At 45.4% G+C, this 12,573-nt stretch overlaps 1 protein-coding gene across 1 annotated transcript; it reads right to left on the bottom strand.

The window, feature by feature from the left end:
* Positions 1-809: 809 nt before the first annotated feature.
* Positions 810-8,683, bottom strand: Tmem202 (transmembrane protein 202). The gene is made up of 5 exons (XM_036191809.1): positions 8,554-8,683; positions 8,101-8,347; positions 1,925-2,074; positions 1,477-1,608; positions 810-1,096 (listed from the first exon to the last, which is right to left on the bottom strand). The coding sequence occupies exons 1-5, from the start codon at positions 8,629-8,631 to the stop codon at positions 873-875; spliced, it is 831 nt and encodes a 276-aa protein (XP_036047702.1). The 5' UTR covers positions 8,632-8,683; the 3' UTR covers positions 810-872.
* Positions 8,684-12,573: the final 3,890 nt, after the last annotated feature.

Consider the following 12,573-nt stretch of genomic DNA (forward strand, 5'->3'; position numbering starts at 1 on the left):
GAAATACAAACAGCTGTATGCTGCCAGATGTGGGTGCTCTGTCAGAGCAGCAAGCTCTCTTAACCGCTGGGCCCTCTCTACAGTCCCACTTTAAGGAAATCTTTTCAAGCAAAGAAAGAGAAAGACTAATTTATTCAGTTTCTAGAGGGGCCAGCTCTATAGCGACTGCCACTGCCTCCTAACAGCTAGGCCCTGTATTGTTTCTTAGTGCGCAGATTCGAATCTCAATCACACTTCCGACCTTCTCTCCCCATTTAAAACGTCCGTTCCCTGAGGGGCCATCGGTGCTGGACATCCTCTCAATGGAATCAAGAAAAGTATTCAAACTAAACTGTAGAGAAGGATGCTGAACCAGATGGGAGAGAAAGGGAGAGAGGGAGAGAGAGAGAGAGAGAGAGAGAGAGAGAGAGAGAGAGAGAGAGAGAACACCAGAGAACCAGAGAGACCGTGCGCAAAGGGAAAAGAGCAGAAAGAGAAAAGGGAGACACACAGAGGGCCTGCCGTCCAAGGCTGATGGCGTAATTAAGGACAGAATCCTTACACACACGTGAGCTCAGGCACCAGAACAGGATATTGGGAGGGCCTCCATCTCCTCATCTCCACCAATTCTTTGAGGAGCCTTGTGCTGGATTCAAATTCTGAATGCCATGATTATGCATCCAGCTCCGTTAACTGCTGAGCCATTTCTTCAGCCCTTCATTATTTTATGATGCTCTTGCACATTTTGGATGTAACACACACACAGGACATTTCGCTAGCTTTAATGCTCCTATGAACATGATATCAGAAGGTTTCATGGAATCTGCACAATCGTTTCTCACTTAGCCCACCTCTGTGTGTAAGACAGCAGGATCTGGCCTTCCCTCTTTCTATCACAGTCTCGTACTTGGTTTCCAATTCCCTCTTGTACTTGGCTGTCTCTCCCCTTTCCCACTTAGAAATTGCATCTCAGGACTTGGCTTTGCAGTGGCAGCGGGTGCTGTTGTTGGTACTGGCCCAAAGCCCGGCCTGGACTTCTGCTGTGGGGTCATACCGACACTTGTTGGATCAGGAGGATGAGATTGGAAAGTTACATAGTTGAGAAAAGAGACGATTCCTAGAAGAGGGGGAAAACAGGTGAGGTTTAACAGACAGATGGTCTTTTAGCTTTTGAACATCATATTCATCATTCCATACTTAGTCCTAAAAGGCCTCTTTCGACTATTCCAGTCTGGTTAGAATAAAGCTTGACGCCCCTGGATTTCAACAATGGTGCTATTGTTTTCTGTGTGCCCTTAAGCAAGTTACTTAACTCATCCGCACTTCATTTTGTGAGAGAACAAGTTACTAATTCTAGGCTTTCGATTGTCAAATCTGTGCTTTCCCCACCGCACCTCCACATACAAACCTGCTGTGCTTCCATTTCTTTCTCGACTCTACCTCCTGTTACAGAAATGATTCCCCTCCTCCTAAGCACAGAGCAGGGGGCTGACTCACCAGCACAGACGTGCAAGACATCACTGCACCAGTTAAGATAATAGGCCCACAGGAACACTGACTCCATGGCGCTCTTTGTATACCGTTCCACCTGGGCCAGAAACAGGCTGAGGCAGAGGAGCAAGAAGAAAGCTAGGACCATAAAGGAAGATGTTACAAACTATCCGCAACTTCCATGTGCCTTGGCGGCCACCCCCAGCTCCTCTTCCATTTGCGGGAATCATATCCATGGCAACGATCAAAAGATGAAAGACTTGGGGGGTTAGCCAAGATGGGAGAAAGAAGGGGTCCTTGCCCCTTGGTATAAGACAGTTTAAGGCATGTTCTATGCAGTGAGATAGGGCAGGGAGCTGGCCAGTTGGTGTGATGTTGGCCCCCATGAAAGCCCCCAGACAAGCTTAGTTTCTTTAACTGTTTTACCTTTGTGTGTTACCTTGCCAGTCAGTACCTGAGCAGAAGCTGAGGATGGACACCTTCAGATCCAACTCAGCTGACATGATTCCGTCTGCAGGGCGGCAAGAGCTGAAGAGCAAGCCAAGGCCAGTAAGCATGCAGAGGACAGAGATAATGAACAAGGCCCTGGAATATTCGAGGTAATCTACAAGGAGAGGAAAGGCTTGGTGAGTCCAGTAAGTAATATCCTCGAAGAAAGCTGGAGAGCCAGGTATAGGGGCGCACTCCTGCCATCCCAGCACTCAGGACATGGCAACAGGAAGACTAGGGAGTTCCAGGTCAGCCTGGGCTACATAGAGAGTTCCAGGCTAGCCTGGGTTACTTGAGACCCTGTCTCAAATAAGCAAACAAATGAGTATGTAATGAAAGTTAGATTAAAGTCTCAGAGATGGGAACCAGACAAAATAAGACAATGGAGTTTGCTGAGCGGTACCATGGACACTAATAAGATCTTATTTACTAAGTGGACAAAATAAGATGAAATGGAGTTTGCCATGTGGTACCATGGACACTAATAAGATCTTCTTTACTAAGTTTTCATTGTCTGTTCCAATACCGCCCCCATCCCCTTCTGATACAGGGTTTCACTATGCATCCCCATCTGGCTTTGAATTCTTGATCCTCCTGAGTCTGTGCCAGAATTATAGGTACACACTACCATTAACTTGTTACGTGGATTTTCTTTACTGTGAAGACAGCCCTTTATTGGTAAATTAGGTGTAATACATCAATATATCCATTGTTAGCTTATAAGAGGGGTGATTGCCATCACAAGTCAGGTTAAAACTCTTGTTTCTAATTCTAGTTCTAAAAGCAATGAATGTTCAATCTAAATATGGCAATGGCCACTAAGTACAATGACACAGGAGGAAAATCAGCCAGTCTCACTGAGGAGAGAGGCCATCGTTAGCATTCTATTTCATTGTTTTATCTTACTTTGTTTTGTGTGGTTTGGGATAGCTTTCATGTGGCCTCAAACTTGCTATGTAACTGCAGACCTTGAAATCTGATCCTTCTGCCTCCACCTCCCAAGTGCTGAGATTACAAGTGTGCATCAGCATGCCTGGCATTTCCATATTTTTGTTGTTGCTGTTCTTGAGACAGGGTCTCGTTGTGTAGCCTGGCTGTCCTGGAACCCACTCTGTAGACCAGGCTAGCCTCAATCTCACAGAGATCTATCTGCCTCTGCCTCCTGAGTGCTGGGATTAAAGACACGGGCCACCACTGCAAACACTTTTCATAGGTTTGTGAGAAAGGATCTTATTCTATTGTCTAGGTTTGGCCCAGACTCACCATCTCACTGACTTAGCCTCCCAAGTAGCTGGGATTGAGTGTGAGAATGCACCACCCAACTCAACTTATTTCTTTGTATTATTTTTCTACTCTTTGTATGGAGGGGGTATGATATGAATTGTTTTTCTGAGGATTTTACAGTAAGAATTTTTCTCACATACCTGTTGTAAATATCATTTGTGTGTGTGTGTGTGTGTGTGTGTGTGTGTGTATGTGTGTGTGTTGTGTTCATGTGTCTGTGCATGTGTGCACAAGTGTGTGCAAGTATGTAGAGCCCAGAGGCCAATGTTGGGTGTCTTCCTCAACTACTCATCATCTTATTCTTTGAGGCAGGGTCTCTCACTGAACCTGACTACTGATTCAGCTGGCTGGACACTGAGCTCCAGGGTTCTACTTGTCTGTCTTTGCCTCCCTAGAGCTTGGGTCACAGGCACACATCTGCACCAGTTCCGTTGTTTTACTTTCTTACCTAGGTGTTGGGGATCTAAACTCAGATCCTCACACTTGCACCTCAAGCACTTTGCTGACTGAGCCCCACAAACATGATTTTCAATGGCTATAAAATAGCCTGTCCCAGTCGCTACTTTGCCCAGTGAACTTGGAGTTTGTTTCTCTGGTTCTTTTCTCTTGTGATGTGTCTAGCGTTTGTAGGCCTCGTCAACTGGAGACTGCACAGTGGAGTGGCACTTACTTTAGCTCCTATACTGCAATGATTTCAAGCCCAAACTTACCAGAATATAGGAATTTTTCTGAGAGTTCAAGGCCAGCCTGGTCTACATTGTGAGTTCTAGGATAGTCAGAGCTACAGAGTTGAGAGCCTGTCTCAAAACAAACAAACCGACAAAGATTCTTTGAGTTTTATCCGGTGAGGTGGCATACACAGGTAATCCCAGAACTTAGGATGTACAGGCAAGAGGATTGCAAGTTCTAGGTTGTCCTCAACTTCATAGTCAGCTGGAGGCCTGAGAAGGCTACTTGAGACCCTTTCTTTTGAATCTACTTCTTTTTTTCTTTTTCTGGAGCTGAGGACTGAACCCAGGGCCTTGCGCTTGCTAGGCAAGCGCTCTACCACTGAGCTAAATCCCCAACTGGAGACCCTTTCTTAAAAAATAAAATAAAAGCAAGCTGGGTGGTGGTGGTGGCAGCGGCGGCGGCGGCACACGCCTTTAATCCCAGCACTCGGGAGATAGAGGCAGGCAGATCTCTATGAGTTCGAGGCCAGCCTGGGCTACAGAGTGAGTTCCAGGGAAGGCTCAAAGCTACACAGAGAAAACCTGTCTCGAAAAAAGCAAAAATAAATAATAATAAATAAATAAATAAATAAATAAATAAATAAAAAGCGGGGTTGGGGATTTAGCTCAGTGGTAGAGCGCTTGCCTAGCAAGCGCAAGGCCCAGGGTTCGATCCTCAGCTCCACAAAAATAAATAAATAAATATAAAAATAAAAAATAATAAAAGCAAGCTAAATAAAACAAAACTGTTTTTTTAAAGATTTGCCTCATAAATTTCATTTTGTTCTCTAAAGCCTGTTCCTTATGCTAAAAAAGAAATCATTTCCATTGATAGAAATCATAAGCCTGACCATAACAATTAGCTACATTAAAAAAGAAAATAATTTAAAGGCAGCATATATTCTAAAGACTGGGTCACTGAGAAGGAGCAGCCCATCTAACCTTGAGACCCATCAGTCCAGGTGGTTCTGTATGAAGCCCTAGGACCTAGGTATGTTTTGCAGTACTTAGTCTCAGTACTCCAATCAATCCTTGTCTGCAGCAGAGAACGTGGCCCACGTTGGATCAATGTGATTATTATGCTTGGAAACGTCAATTTCCTCTTTTGCTTGTGTGAACTAATGAGCTGTAAGACTAGGCTTGGATATCACCTTTTGACACTGACACTCTAATAAACAGGAAAACCTGGACTGTGGCGATAAAACAAAACATAAACAATGATGAGTGTCCACTGGGCATTAGAGAGCCTGAGTGACTCCATGGCTTGGTTTTCTTTGTCTGGGAGCCCAGTCTTGAATCCCTTCACACCCTCTGCACTTCCTGCCCTTGGCAGTTTATGACATTCTTATCTTTAAAAAAGTTCACCCTTAATCTTACACTAGTTCACATAATTCTGGTATGAGGGGGGGGGGCACAACAGCAAGATGGCTCAGTGGGTAAAGGCACTTGATGCCAAGCCTAAAATCCTGAGTTGCACTGGGCAGTGGTGGCACATGCTTTCAAACCCAGCACTCCAGAGGCAGAGGCAGGTATATCTCTGTGAGTTCAAAGCCAGCCTGATCTACAGAGCTAGTTCTAGGACAACCAGGGCTACACAGAGAAACCATGTCTCGAATGCCCCCCACCTCAAAAAAATAAATAAAAAAAAAACTGAGCGGAGGATCCCTGGGACCCACAGGGTGGGAGGAGAAAACCAACTCAAGTTGTGCTCTGACTTAAACAAATGTGCCATGGCATACACATACCCATGTATACACAAAAATAAAAAAAAAGTGTAACACATATGTTAACATGCACACACACACACACACACACACACACACACACACACACACAAGTGAGTGGTATTTGAAACAGGTCTGGCTATGAAACCAAGGTTAGTCTCAAACTCATGATCTTCCTCCCTCCACCTCCAAAGGATGAGATTACAGTCATGTGCTATCATGCTTAACATACCCCCCCTTTTTTTTCCTGAGACAAGATCACAAGATCATTTTATTTTTGCTATAAAGTTTTATGTAGCCCAGACTTTCTCAACCTGACTTTTGATCCTCCTGTCTCTACCTTCTGAGTGCTAGGATTATAACCAGGTGCCACCACACCTGGCTAATGTTTTGCATAAACCTTGCACATGGTAGGCAAGCACACTGTCTACTTAATCACAACACAGCCCTCTATTTGAGACATGGTCACTCTATGTAGCCATGGCTGTCCTGGAACTCACTATGTAGACCAGCCTGGCCTTAAACTCACAGAGACCTCCTGCCTCTGCTTTCCAAGTGCTGGGATTAAAATGTGCATCACTACTTCCGACCCCCTCCATTTTTATTTTAATTTTTCTTTTTGTGGAACTGGGGACCTGTGATGTCTTCCTGCTGCATATTCCCAATCTGAGTTTAATATTCAAAGGATGAAGGCACTCTGTCTGAGAGTTCTAAGATACAGAGTGTGTGCACCCTCTGTCCCCATAAGGGGAACATGTACATCTATTCATCCCCCAGTCATCTCTAACTTCACCCCTCCATTCCTAAAAAGACATATAGATCCTTGCAGCTTCTTGTGAGCAAGCATGGTTTGACCTCAGAATGTAATCCTCTCAATTAACCAATTCTACTCACAAGAATCTTATGCCACAAATTACACGGCCCAATGAAACACTTCAGCGTTCATAACATCTGTATTTGGTTAACTTCATTGCTTTTATCTTTTTATCCACCCAACATAACAAACAAACAGAGTAATCCCAAACCAAAGGTCCTAACACTGAATTCAAACCTTCATGTCCTATAGAACCCAAACTCTTCCTACTTATCAAGAGATGTACTTTTATTTTTTATTTGTGTGTAAGTGAGTGTATGCCACAGGTTGGGGTGTCAGATCCGCTGGAGCTGGAGTAACTGGCAGCTGTGAGCCATCTGTCATAGGCGCTAGGAACACAGGTCCTCTGAAAGACTAAGCAAGTACCTTTTTTGGGGGGGAGGGGGGCCTTGAGACAGGGTTTCTCTGTATGGTTTTGGTACCTGTCCCGGATCTTGCGCTGTAGACCAGGCTGACTCTGCCTGCTGAGTGCTGGGAGTAAAGGCGTGTGCCATCACAACCCAGCAAGTAAGTGCTTTTAACCACTTAGCTATAGCTCCAGTCCTGATTTTGAGACAGTGTCTTGCTAGTTGCTTGAATGGACTTGAATTTGCTATGTAGACCAGTACTGGGATTGAAGGTAAGTGCCACCATCCACCACCCTAATTAAAGAAAAAACATTTTTTTTTTCTTTTTGAGACAGGGTCTCACTATGTCCCTCTGTCATGTAATTCACTCTGTAGCCCAGGCTGACCTCAAACTCACAGAGATCCTCCTGCCTCTGCCTCCTGAGTACTGGGATTAAAGGCGTATGCCACTATGGCCCACCCTTAATTCAACTTTTTAAAGCAAAACTCTGTGTGTGTGTGTGTGTGTGTGTGTGTGTGTGTGTGTGTGTGTGTGTGTGGTGCTGGGCACAGATCCCAGGGCCTTGTATTTGACAGGTGAGCACTCTGCTAGTGAGCTTCATCCCCAGCTCTGATTTCAGCTTTTGAAGGGCAGCAAGCTTAGCTGTCAAAGTGTCAAAGCTCTTAGGACCTTTGGTACAAAGGGTCCCGCCTGTATAGGTCAATAAGAAGCCTTGGTCTAGAAATAGGAGTGGTCCACATAAGACAGATACCCAAGTATCAATCGCGTGTGTGGCATGTGTCACCTGTATCCAAACCTGTCCAGAGCTTACATAATAGCATCTTATAAGTGTCAAAAGAATACGACCAGCTTATTATCATTTGGGACAGGACTCAGCCTGGGCAAGGAAAGAGGACATATACCGGATACCAGTAGAAAGGCAGTCACAGGGCTGGAGAGATGGCTCAGAGGTTAAGGGCACTGACTGCTCTTCCAGAGCTCCTGAGTTCAATTCCCAGCAACCACATGGTGGCTCACAACCATCTGTAATGAGATCTGGTGCCCTCTTCTGCATACATAATAAATAAATAAATTTTTTTTTTTAAATAAAAAGGACAGTCACATTTACAACTTGTCTCAGATCCAAAGGTCTTGAAGGAAGAAAGGCAAAAGTGCAATGTGGCAGAAAGCTCTGGAACCGTGTGACTCTTGTGGCACTCACAGGGTGGCTTGGGTATGTGGCTCCAGCACAGCTCATGGTTGCATAAGGTCCAGAGTCCTGCGTAGAGCTCAAGGCCATTGTTGGTCACCAGGAACTGTACCCAGCTCAGTGGGGCTGTGATGATGAGCAGCAGGATGCTAAAGCCAGAGAGGCTGCCACAGAACATCCGGGTGTAGGTGAATGCCTGATCCACGTACTGCTGCCGCTTCTGGGCTGACATCGATTGTTTGTTGGTAGGAAGGGTGGGCTACAAGGATGAGGGAAATAGTGCCCGAGAAGCTGGCCCCAACTACCCAAAGTCTCCTGTCTCTCTCTACCTCAATATCCCCATGTGGGTTTGATTTGTTCACCTGATTCCTTACCTCCTTTTTAAAAGTCAGCATTTCTAAGGTGGCCTTTTCTGTCTAGCTCTGTCCTTAAGTCAAGTCCCTGTCTTCCCCTCTGACTCCTCACCCTTTGGTATTTCCGGTTCCCTTTTACTTTGGAGACCTCAGGACTGTAGAGGGTCAGGGCTTGTTCCTTCCTCCCCATCTTGGCAGCCAGTTCACTTTCTAACTGCCATGGAATTTGTCTCAACGCCTCCTCACACACGGCCAGAAGAATCCTTGGTATAGATCCTGATTCATATTCTCTCTCTCTCTCTCTCTCTCTCTCTCTCTCTCTCTCTCTCTCTCTCTCTCTCTTTTCGTTTTTTATCACACCAGGAAGAAATCACCACTGTGTGTGTGTGATGGGGAGAGGGGGGAGGTGTTCCCTACTCCAACTTTATTAAACAAATCTACACATATATTCTTGGCAGTTGTGTGTCAGGCTTCATGCCAGCTCCTGAAATGTGAAGATAAAGACAGTTCTCTCAGAATAAATTTCACAAGTATAACTCAAATTTCAATTGTGATTATAACTCAAGACTATGAATGAATGGGTCAGTAGCCAGTAGCCTACGCGGTGCGTTTGCCAGAACTCAGTGTCTCTACACAGTTATAAACCTGTCAGTCAGGGCCCTTCCTGTAGCATCCATCCTTTTCTCACTCTGCTTCCTTTTTTTTAAAAATTGATTTAATATTTTATTAGTGTGAGTCTGTGTCTGCATGTGTGCATGATGGGTGTTTTGTAGAGATCAGAGGAGAGTCCAGTCTTTCCTTATACCTTCTCATGTGTTCTGGGAATCTAACTTAGGTCACCAGGCTTGTCCAAAGTGCCTTCACTCACTAAGCCATCTTGCCGTCCTCTCGTTCCCTCTTTTCAATGTCTTCTGTTCACATAAGGACACTACTACTTACACATTGCCGACAGAACCCATTATGATGCCAGAAGCCATTGCCCTGGACACTAAAATCTGATGTGCAAAAGTGATCCCTCTTCAGGAGACTGCTGTGGTGCTCGGCTCTACATGAAAGGGAGGGCTTTCCCTGGCCTCCCTCTGCCCGCCAATGCCCTAGTGACACTTGTCTCCTTTTTAAACAACTGTCTACATCTTACCCTAACCCCTCACCTCCTAAGAACTCAAAGGATCAAAGATGCAGGGCAGACAGCATTCTGTTCTTCAGACTGACGGTTGTTTCAAATCTGCCACATCACCGGCTCTTGTTTTGTACACTTATTAATGCTGGTTCCTAAATCTGGTCTGAATCTAGATGCCGACTATAAGTTTCTTCTAGCTTTCCCCTCTTTCTGGATCCCATGACCTGTTGAAGCCTGTTCTATATTTTGGCTGGTGAGAACCACAAGTTCTATGTACTAGTTCATGTCCATGCTGTAGCATGCAGAATTCCTTGTGTGTGAGTGGTGTATTTGTATGTGACATGTACGGAAATGTGTGAACCTGCATGGGAATATGGAAGCCATAGGTTGACATTAGCTGTCTCCCTCAATCACAGGCACCTTATCTTTTTTTTTTTTTTCCCTCTCACTAAACCTGGAGCTTGCCAGCCGGGCGGTGGTGGCGCACACCTTTATTCCCAGCACTCGGGAGGCAGAGGCAGAGGCAGGCAAATCTCTGTGAGTTCGAGGCCAGCCTGGTCTACAAAGTGAGTTCCAGGAAAGGTGCAAAGCTACACAGAGAAACCTTGTCTCAAAACAACAACAACAACAACAAAAAACAACAACAACAAAACAAAACAAGCCTGGAGCTTCCCAATACAGCTAGACTGGCTAGTAAGGCCCAGGGAGATTTGTATCCCTACCTCCCCAGCACTGGGGTTACAGATGCACACTGCTGCTCCAGGCTTTGTGTGTGAGTATTAGGTATTGAACTCAGTCCTTTGTTTGTTTGAACTTACAAAGATTCGCCTGTCCCTGCCTCCTGAGTGCTGGGATCTAAGGCATGTGCCACCACTGCCCAGTGAACTCAGGTCTTATTGCTTGTGTGACAAACACTTCTTTTCTCTAAGGTTGTGTTTTATTTTTATTTCTAATGATATGTGTACACGTGTTGGAATGTGCATGTCAGTGCAGGTGTCCCCGGAGACCAGAGGAGAGTGTCAGATCTCCTGTGGGCCTCCTGGTGTGGGTGTGGGAACTGCACTCGGCTCTCTGGAAGAGCGGCCTGAGGAGCTTCTTTTCTAACCGAGCTCTCTCCCCAGCTCCTCTGGTGCAACACAGGCTCATCTCAGACTCACAGGCCTCCTGAATCCGCCTCGTCAACATTTTCCTAGCAGGAATCAACACAGCCAGTCACAATAGTACTTCTGCCAAAGCACTATTTAACTTTCCAGGCCCTAGTTCAGTGCCTGGAGGCAGAGTTTAATGATGAGTGGCTGGATGACCACGCTTTTAGAGAAATCACAGAGGTTGGTACTGCGCCAAGAATGGTTAAGACTATGAGAAGGAAGGTAGAGAAGAGGTAGAGAAGCTGTACTTAAAGGGATTCCTCGGGTAATCAACACAGGGAACATTTAGGGCCAAGATATATGCCAGGGCAGGAAGCAGTAGCAGTGTGACCTGACTAGGTGTAAAATAAAGGGTGCAACCAGGCAGGGTGCTTCACACTTGTGATTTCAGCTCCGAGGAGTCATGGGAAGAATAATCACCCACGAGTGTGAAGCCAGCCTAGGCTACAGAGTAAGTTCCAGGCCAACCTGGATAAAGAGTTAGATGCTGTCTAAAACTACAAAACAAAAAACCATACATTGCTTACCACAACTAGATGGTTAGGTCCTATTGCTGAAGACACCACATACTTTGATTGTAGGAGAAATCAATCTGGACCTGACCCTGAAGCTTCCGTTCCACTGGCTAGCTCTCGTACAGCCAGCAAGTACTATGCAGGCTGCTGGGGGAGAGGAGTCATCGACAGTCTTACCTGGCATTGGATCCTGGGAAAGATCCTAAGTAATGATTACAAGATCCATGCTCCTTGGCTGTCTTTTCAAGCTTGCTTGAATACTGTCTTGGAACAGACCACATTGAGACAGAGGAACTGTTTACCCCTACACTACTGGCATTATGCAAGCACACCACCAACCAAATAGATGATGTTGATGTCATGTGGGGTATCAAGCCATTTGTGAACAGTGACTAATTTCTCAAAGAATGTAACACTCTAGCCATTAGAGGGCCAGGTTGGCACCATCCAGTCCTCAGGCCTACTCTCAGTACTACCTCAAAGAGCTGGACACTGGGACCAGCTAAGAACTTGCTAGGGTCTGTGATAGGTATAACAAAAGAAGCATAATCTGGTGGTTGTGTATGGTGTCATTTAGTATACATTCAAACCATTGTCTCTGTTTTGAGAAGCAGTCTCCTTAGAAAATATGGGCCAGGCAGTGGTGGTGCACGCACACCTTAGATCTCAGTACTCAGGAGGCAGAGACCCGCAGATCTCTGTGAGTTCAAGGCCAGCCTGGTCTACAGAGTGAGTCCCAGGACAGGCTCCAAAGCTACACAGAGAAACCCTGTTTAAAAAAAGTTAAAAAAAAAAAAAAACAGTTAAAAAATAAGCTGCAAAGATATATTTTGTAAATGGGATTACTTTCTAATGAAGAACTTTCATTCATCAGATAACACCAACAGAGTAAACGGGCTGTCTATAGAGTAGACAGGTGACTTACAATGTGCACATCTAGCTAAGGACTTACTGTTAGGATATGTAAAGAATTCTTTAGGGCTGAAGAGAGCACTTAGCAGTTAAAAGCATGTGCTGTTCTTTTTTTTTTTTTTTCCCCAAGACAAGATTTCTCTGTGTAGCTTTGGAGCTTGTCACAACTCACAGAGACCCGCCTGGCTCTGCCTCCCGAGTGCTGGGATAAAGGCGTGCACCACCCCCGCCCGGCGAATGTACTGCTCTTGCAGAGGACCTAAGTTCAGTTCCCAGCACCCACATCAGCTTGCCCACAACTGCCTGTAACCACAGCTCCAAGGAATCTGACACTCTCTTCTGGACTCCACAGGTACCTGCACCCACATGCACATACACACAGACATAAATAAATAATTCAGTCTTTAAGAAAAAAAAGATTTCTTTTACCAGGCATG

The sequence above is a fragment of the Onychomys torridus genome, chromosome 7 (genome assembly GCF_903995425.1).
Source record: "Onychomys torridus chromosome 7, mOncTor1.1, whole genome shotgun sequence".
NCBI lineage: Eukaryota > Metazoa > Chordata > Mammalia > Rodentia > Cricetidae > Onychomys > Onychomys torridus.